This window comes from Ylistrum balloti, unplaced genomic scaffold, assembly GCF_031769215.1.
Source record: "Ylistrum balloti isolate Yb309-2 unplaced genomic scaffold, AGI_CSIRO_Ybal_v1 Utg369798, whole genome shotgun sequence".
NCBI classification, from domain to species: Eukaryota; Metazoa; Mollusca; class Bivalvia; order Pectinida; family Pectinidae; genus Ylistrum; species Ylistrum balloti.
In genome coordinates, this window is record NW_026781977.1 from 1,087,727 (window position 1) to 1,096,498 (window position 8,772).

The 8,772-nt window shown below is 35.0% G+C and overlaps 1 protein-coding gene across 1 annotated transcript; it reads left to right on the plus strand.

The window, feature by feature from the left end:
- The first annotated feature begins 78 nt into the window (after window positions 1–78).
- On the plus strand, window positions 79–5,960 carry LOC132544435 (mediator of RNA polymerase II transcription subunit 4-like). Its single transcript, XM_060208033.1, has 6 exons — window positions 79–153; window positions 1,074–1,195; window positions 1,766–1,881; window positions 2,348–2,492; window positions 5,407–5,562; window positions 5,753–5,960. Exons 1-6 carry the CDS (start codon window positions 89–91, stop codon window positions 5,941–5,943), a joined length of 795 nt encoding a protein of 264 aa, XP_060064016.1. The 5' UTR covers window positions 79–88; the 3' UTR covers window positions 5,944–5,960.
- The last annotated feature ends 2,812 nt before the right edge of the window (window positions 5,961–8,772 follow it).

Below are 8,772 nucleotides of genomic sequence, written 5' to 3' on the forward strand. Positions count from 1 at the left end.
CTATCATTGATTGGTTGAATGGTGCTCACTTCCTTTACATTTTCATCATCTGAACCATGATTGGTTTCTCAAATTTGATGAAGCAAATATGGCGGCAATCAGCACAAAACAGAAGCTTCTGCAGCTTATTGAGGACACTGAAATAATATCTAAGTAAGATTATGACAGAAAATAATAAGTGGGTTTATTTGATAAGAGCAAACATGTATTTTCTATATCGGTTTTATCATTGTGTATTTGGTAAAGATGTTGATAACTGGCAAACACACCGAGTTTCAAGGGATGCTGATTTAGTGAAAAGGACTGGTGAAGTTTTACCGTCATCATAATGATGTAATAATAATAATAATAATAATTCTTAATTTTCAGAGAGTAACATGTGTACAAGTATGCTGATCTTCCACATGAACTTCCAAATGATAAATCATAAACAAATATTAACAATCAGTCGGATACCACTATATATCTATATACTATCTACCCCATTGACACATGTAATTTAAGATAAATAGTTACCATTGAGAAATATTCTGTTTGCTTGGCGATATGAATTTGGACATGTTCGATGCTCATTATAATACCTTTAGTTCATAATGGTATGCCATTCTATCGACTTTTATATGAAAAGTAAGTGTACACAGTGCCTATTTATGATATAGAAGAAAAGATGTAAATACGAACACCAATGTTAACCATTAGAGCTTTCATTCTTAATCTTCCAGAAATACTCGGGTTTGTAATATGTCTTTATATAGTAATATCCAAACAGTGAGAACAAATTATATTATTTATATGTATGCACATATATATACCATTTATTATGAGGTAATGCCAGTGATTACATTAATGCTGTATACAACTAGTTAAAATGATTAGGTCCATACCATTACATAAACCCTTTAGTCAGCCATTTGAGTATAACAAGATTTGACAATATATAAGTGAGATAATGCATGTAATATTAAAGTGACATTAAACTGATAATCCAACATTAATTAAAGTGTCCCATTCTGACAAATTTTCTACTCTTGGCAGGATTTTGAAATTTTATTTTTGTTCACCAATTTTGACAGGGAAATTTTTGAACTGATGAGCACGCCAAAACAACAACAGCGAGCTGATGCACCAGAGACACAAAAATTGATGGAACTTCTGGTCTTGAAAGATAAAGAAATAAAGGAAAACTTGAAAATAGGTATTTGTTTTGTAGTTTGTAAAAATTCACAAATTATATAAATTTGATTGATTTCATTATTCTATAAATACAGTAACTTACTTAGAATTGTTTCCTGCTACATCATAAACAATAAAGACATTATAGAATGCAATTTATGCCTAGATATTCACAATGGTGATAATGTGATTAAAATGTCAAAAGAATGTTTTTCATAAAATTAAAAAAAAAGCAGAGAGTGGGGGTGGTAGGGGAAAGGAGGTTGGTGTCAAATAAAAATAACTTGCACACAGACCTATCATTTGAATCACTTTACTGAATGTTTTCTGAACTATTTTTGATTGCCCTTTTATGTATGAAACAATGGATTAACTGTATTTGATATGCAAATGATAAAAAAGTGATGTGATTAAAATGTCAAATGAAGATTTTTCATAAAGTTAAAAAAAAAAAAAAAAACTCACAAGGAAGGAACAGAGGTTAATGTTAAATATAAATAAAAAAAACCTTGCATGCAGGCCTCTCATCTGAATTTGAACTATTTTAACTGCCCTTTCATGTGTAAAACAATGGGTTATTTGTATTTGATAGCTGCAGAACAGGCAGAGATACAGAAGACTGTTGATGAATTGAAAACGGAAGTGGACAAACGTGATGCAGATATAAGGAACCTCCAAAAAAATCTCAAAGAAGCAGAAACAATATTGGTGTGCTTTTATGTATTGTATACTTTTGAATTAGGCTCAACACAGAATATTTTTTGTTTCCTATTACCCTTTCAATCCTAATTTGTTGTGCATGCCATTTACATCTTATTACAATTTTGAAGGATTTTCAAACATCTAACAGGAAGCAAACATCTTGTATTCTTTGGCCTTTTTACCACACTTCTTATGTTGGTGTTACCCATAATTTCAGCCTTGAAGTCTTGAGAGTAGATGCATTTAATGTTTTCCTTGATTTGAATTCATACTGGGTAAACCTTAAACAAAGGTATTTTACACCATGTTTTATCAAATATGGCCAATTGTGGTGAGTCTTCAAGGCATTTGATCTTTTTTGACTCAATTCCTTTGAAAAAACAATAATTCTTCCTAATGGTGACAGAATTTTATATAAAACATATTTGTTGCTAACCTAGTTAAAATCTTGTTTATTTCTACATTGTTACAGTCTACAGCCATCTATCAAGCCAAACAGAAGTTAGAAGCCATAAGACAAGCCAACAGTAAGACAATAGCTTCAGAAGAGCTTATCAAGTTTGCACACAGGATTAGTGCCAGTAATGCTGTAGCTTCTCCACCGACTTGGACCCCTGGTAAGTGGAAAAAGTTAATGAACAGATTAGATTTGTTTAAGTACACCTCATTTCCCTCTCAACTGTCATATCTCTGAATACAGGTCCTTTATTGCTTCTGTAGCGTCCTGACAGAGTAAAAATACATAATACTGCTTGTTAGTCCCTTGTTAAGTGGCCTGAAAGGTAGTGCCAGGCACCCGCCATAATAACAAGTTTAGATAAAGTTAGTATGGGTCATTGAGAAATACAATTCAACACCAATCCTTAGTTGTTGAACTTCTCAATCTGTATTCAGAATCATCAACATACTCTTAGGGTAATCGTAACAGTTCATATGAACAACACGCACCATCACTCTAAGTGATAAAGGGTGAAATCCCTCTCTTACAATGCATTACAATTCAACAAAGCAGCTCCTAGGCATAACAAAACTGCATCCTCAAAACTAAACTCTCACCCTCTTTTTATAGTTAACCCGGTCAGGCAAATTCAACTCAAACGTGGTGTCATTCGTTGTGCATTGTAAACAATTTACATTTTCGACTCCTTCTCATAACCAAAAGGCCTAGGGCCAAGTTATTGGTCCAGTCTGCTGGGATGAAAGGCTACACAGTTTGTTCAAATGAATGGCCTTGACCTTCATCCAAGGTGGGTCAGATGTATAAAAGATCTTTTTAACAACTTTTTCTCAGAAATAAAATGACCCAGGGTCATGATATTGGGCCAGTAGCATGCTGGGATAAAAAGTTACCAAATTTGTGAAATTAATTAATTTTCAAAGTCACAGGGGTCAAATGTGTTGAAATCTTTAAATGACTCTTTTCAATAACCAAATGCTTCAGGGTCATATTTGGCCAGTAGCATGCTGGGATAAGGGCTATGATGTTTGTTCAAATAACTGATCTTGACTTTCATTCACAGGGTCTCAGGGGTCAAATATCTTAAATTACAACATCCGACTGTGTTTAATGTTCTGTTTAATGGAAAATTAAGCCTTCAAACTTAGAAACAATGAAAACTTTGCAAGTATGCATATTTCAGTTCTGTTTTGTCTGCCCCAATGCTGGGACTGATGGACAGGTTTTTGAACTGTCCAAAGATGTGAAGACCTCAGGTGACCGTTAAGGCTTATGGGCTTCTTGTTAGGTCATCTGAAGGTCAAGATGTCCTCTTGCAGTTGTGCAGCATGTTTCGTCGTGAGCCGTTCGTTGTTCATCAGCTGTAAACTTTCCCTTTAAAACACTACTCCTGCTTAAGGCCAGGGCAAATTTCAACCAAATTTGGCCTGAAACATCATTTGGGATGGGGGATCATTTCTTCAAGTTGACCGCCAGGAACCTGGGGATGGAATCCCAAAAGAGTAGTTAGACAATACTTTGCTGCAAAACCCTACTATTCTTTAATGCTTCAATGGAGTTCATTCAAATTTTGTCTGAAATATCAGCAGAAGTGGGCAATTAATTCCTAAATTCAGACAATTGATTTGACCCCAAGGGACATTGTGGCGGGCCCCAAATAGGGAATTTAGTCAATAAATTGCTTCGAAATGCTATATTTCCTTTATGCTTGAATGGATTTCGATAAAATTTGGTCTGAAACACAATTGAGGATGGAGAATATTTTCTTAAATTCAGAAAGTTTATTCGACCCCTAGAGCCAGGGCTCCAAAAGAGGAAGTAAATCTTATTGCCTGGATTGGCTTCAACCAAATTTGACCTGAAATATTATTAGGAAGTGTCAATGATATCAAACGTGCATGAAGAGAGTGATCTTGAGATTTTTTACTATTGGTAAATCTTTTTTATTTGGCTTTGGTCCAAATTCCAATACAACTCATCTTGAACAAACAGTCAGAACTACTTAAAGTTTCATTCACACCATTGACAAAAGTATTTGAAAGTTGATTTGTTAATAATAAGAAAGATATGATATGTTATTTTTTGAGCCCGGTCAAAACTTCAACAAGTCATTTTGTAACATGATTTCACAACTGTTTTTATGTACAGAACATACCAGATATGAGTTTCTTATACTGTAAGGAATGTTCAAAATTTGAATTCATCAGATTAGTGTGACCATCATCTGCAAATGCTGTGGTTCGTTTATCCGTTCATCGATTGACAGATGACGGTGAAGAGCCATCGCCCTCTTGTAACATAATCTTGTCTGATCTTATCGGAGCTTTTAGAGCAGTCAGGCAAATTGACCTACCGTAAATTTCCAAGTATAGTGCACACTTTTTTAATTACATGCATAAGGTTACACGTAAACAGTTAGCAATGAGATAAAGAGGATCGTGGGTGGTAAAGAGAGAGACAACATAAAGAAACCTCACAGTGGTGTAACATGGCATGGCTGTGAGACAATTAATACCTCTTGAACTACAGGGTAAGAAACTCAAGCAGGGTCACATGGACAATAAGTAGCCAAAAATCAAGGTAATACATATGGTGAAAGATAATGGATAAAACCTGCATTTAGTTCACACTGTCAAAATGTACATAAGTCAAACATATAAGATTATACTGTTAAAAATAAACCATAAAGAAAAATACTACACTTCATTTACATCCTTAATCATGCATGATCCTTGTCATTGTAATGTTTGTCCTCCAGAGCATGCCAAGAGTCTTTAGAAGCATAGAAATAGAAAAGGACCCCAACTATTTTCAAGAAGATCACCCAATCTATGAAGAAGGACCCCATTTATAGGATACCCTGTCCAGACCATGTACTCCTTATAAATCTTCCAGATATACTATTGAGAGTATTGGGTATTACACAACACATTCTTTTGTCATGTAAACATATATGTGAAGTATTACAGCTCTTTGCTGAAAACAGTATGTACAGCTTATCTAAGCAGCACTATGTATGTAAAAAAAAAAAAATTGAGTTGCTTTCCTTAGCAGAGATCTTTTTCTCCTTCAAGGTGATCCCAGGAGGCCTTACCCAACTGACTTTGAAATGAGGCTTGGATTCCTCGGGAAATGTAGTGGGGACTTGCCCATAAATGGACAGCAATTACAGTCACAGGGGTCATATGGAGAACCCATGTCCAGTAACCGGACATCTGCTGTATTAGGGGGTAAGATTTGATTTAACAAGTAAAACATGTTGATTAAAAGATTTTGAAATTCTTTTTTTACCGTCACATAATGTTAAATTTGAAATTGATAATGATAATTATGATTTTGTAGCTTTAGGTGTTATAATGTGTGGGATGATAGAACCACAAATGTAAAACTACTTAATCCCTTTCTGCTTTTGTTACACAGAACCAACATCTGCAAGCACACCTTCATCTGTATCATCTTGGCAACCAGCACCAGAGTTACACCATTCTTTATCGACAGGAAGTGGAGGTGCATCAGGTTTCTTGGCAGAGATTAAAGGACACAATAAAGAAAATGAAGATGTTGGCTTCATGTCTAGTGACTCTTCCAGTAGTTCATCAAGTGATGAATAAAGTGTGTATTTATTGTAGTAGTATTCATAGTGTTTTCAATCATTCTGGAGTCATTGACATGATGAAGTTGTGTATTATTGAATATCTGCTGTGAATTATATACGTAATTCTATACTTCAGACCTAGCCATCTTTATTTCATCATAAGGAATTGGACAGGATAAATTTGTCCACAGAGTGTACTGACCAGACTGGTGTCAGCTGGACTGTAGGAGAACCAAACTAATCATAACTAGGCTTCAAAGAAATTGTTCTACTTTCTTTTTCCGGGCAATGAACTGAGGTTCAGAAAAAAATAATTGTACAGATGAGGTTCAGGTAGACTGGATTGAAAAGATGAGGTTCAGGTAGACTGGATTGAAAAGATGAGGTTCAGGTAGACTGGATTGAAAAGATGAGGTTCTGGCAGACTGGATTGAAAAGATGAGGTTCTGGCAGACTGGATTGAAAAGATGAGGTTCAGGCAGACTGGATTGAAAAGATGAGGTTCAGGCAGACTGGTTTGGAAAGATTAGGATTTAGGCAGACTGGATTGAAAAGATCAGGTTTAGGCAGACTGGATTGAAAAGATCAGGTTCTGGCAGACTGGATTGAAAAGATGAGGTTCAGGCAGACTGGATTGAAAAGATGAGGTTCAGGCAGACTGTTTTGGAAAGATTAGGGTTTAGGCAGACTGGATTGAAAAGATGAGGTTCTGGCAGACTGGATTGAAAAGATGAGGTTCAGGCAGACTGGATTGAAAAGATGAGGTTCAGGCAGACTGGTTTGGAAAGATTAGGATTTAGGCAGACTGGATTGGAAAAGATCAGGTTTAGGCAGACTGGATTGAAAAGATCAGGTTTAGGCAGACTGGATTGAAAAGATCAGGTTCTGGCAGACTGGATTGAAAAGATCAGGTTCAGGCAGACTGGATTGAAAAGATGAGGTTCAGGCAGACTGGTTTGGAAAGATTAGGGTTTAGGCAGACTGGATTGAAAAGATCAGGTTTAGGCAGACTGGATTGAAAAGATCAGGTTCTGGCAGACTGGATTGAAAAGATCAGGTTTAGGCAGACTGGATTGAAAAGATCAGGTTTAGGCAGACTGGATTGAAAAGATTAGGTTTAGGCAGACTGGATTGAAAAGATGAGATTCAGGCAGACTTAATTGGTAAAGATGAGGTTCAGACAAACTTGATTGTAAAGATGAGGTTCAGACAGACATGAATGTAAAGATTTGGTTTAGACAGACTAATTAATTGGGAAAGATGAGGTACCAGTAAGACAACTTAATTGAACTGACAAGGTTCAGACAAACCTTGATTGAATATAATGAAAATAATATAATAAACAAAAATCTGTTTATTTCGATATTTATTTTACAAATTACCATAAACTGACAACAGGTAACAATATAACAATTTTGTTTGAAGTGGTCTTTTAGACAGATACATGGGTGATACATCTCATTTTTGCTACTCAAAGATTTCAATCTGCTTTGCAATGAGTATACAACAAATTGTAACCCTTGGTTACCGAAAATGCAACAACATAATTTTTACGTAACAGAACATTCTTTGTAAGAACTACATGAATGAATGACAAATACAGACAGAGTAATTAAATTAAATCTTCACAAACACAAACATCACTAAATTCTACAATAAAACAGATTGTTTGAACAGGTATTATCAATGGCAAGTTTATGGGATATCAGGTGTTATTCTAGAGATAAATATTCATAGATATAATTTTCCCTCAACCGTGAAAGTTAGAATCTGTCGTGGAAAATACAATCAAAATGAAAATCATTTAAGATAAGGAAAGGAGAATCTCTGCAAAAAACATCCAAGAAATTTTCAAACTATTCTAATCTCAGGGTTGGAGTAACTGGAGAAAATTGGTGAAGCAGAATTTTGCACTAGTTCCATTTCTTACATACTATAATACTAGTCGTGACAAGATGCTTTTGACAGGAACAGTTAGCATAATAGCATCCAATAATAAATAGTTTGTTCAATGGCTGCTTACCGTTAGGCGTGCTTTAACTAATAAGAGTATTGTAAGTTAAAACAATAGAAGCATATCCCATACCAACAAGAAATATGAATATTTCAAAACTGTTAACAATAATTGGTTATTAGAAAGTGTTAAAGATAGCAGTCAAAAACAAAGGAAGGGATCTTCAGACTAAATCAAAATGTCTATAGCTCTTTCAGAAACTGTTGAACTAAAATTCTATTTAAATTTTCAAAAATGAGAGTCAAATGCTGAAAAAAAAGTGCACAAATTCATGATTCTCATAGGAATGTGAAAATCTTTGGCAAAAAGTGGCAAATATTGTAAAACCAGTTCAAGTTGGATTGATTCAAGACCACCTGAGCAAACTATCCAAAGATTACTCACGGGAGTTCTGTTGATGAGGCTGGACAAGCAGTACATCACATGTGAATGTTGCTTCTGATTTATACTACAGCCATAAAATTGTACTAATAACTGAATCTTACAGCATGCCTATTTCTGGTAATAAACCCACACACATCTGTTGTAGGTCCTCTAACATTACTCACAAATTCTAATGCCTATTTCTGGTAATAAACCCACACACATCTGTTGTAGGTCCTCTAACATTACTCACAAATTCTAATGCCTATTTCTGGTAATAAACCCACACACATCTGTTGTAGGTCCTCTAACATCACTAACAAATTCTAATGCCTATTTCTGGTAATAAACCCACACACATCTGTTGTAGGTCCTCTAACATTACTCACAAATTCTAATGCCTATTTCTGGTAATAAACCTACACACATCTGTTGTAGGTCCTCTAACATTACTCACAAATTCTAATG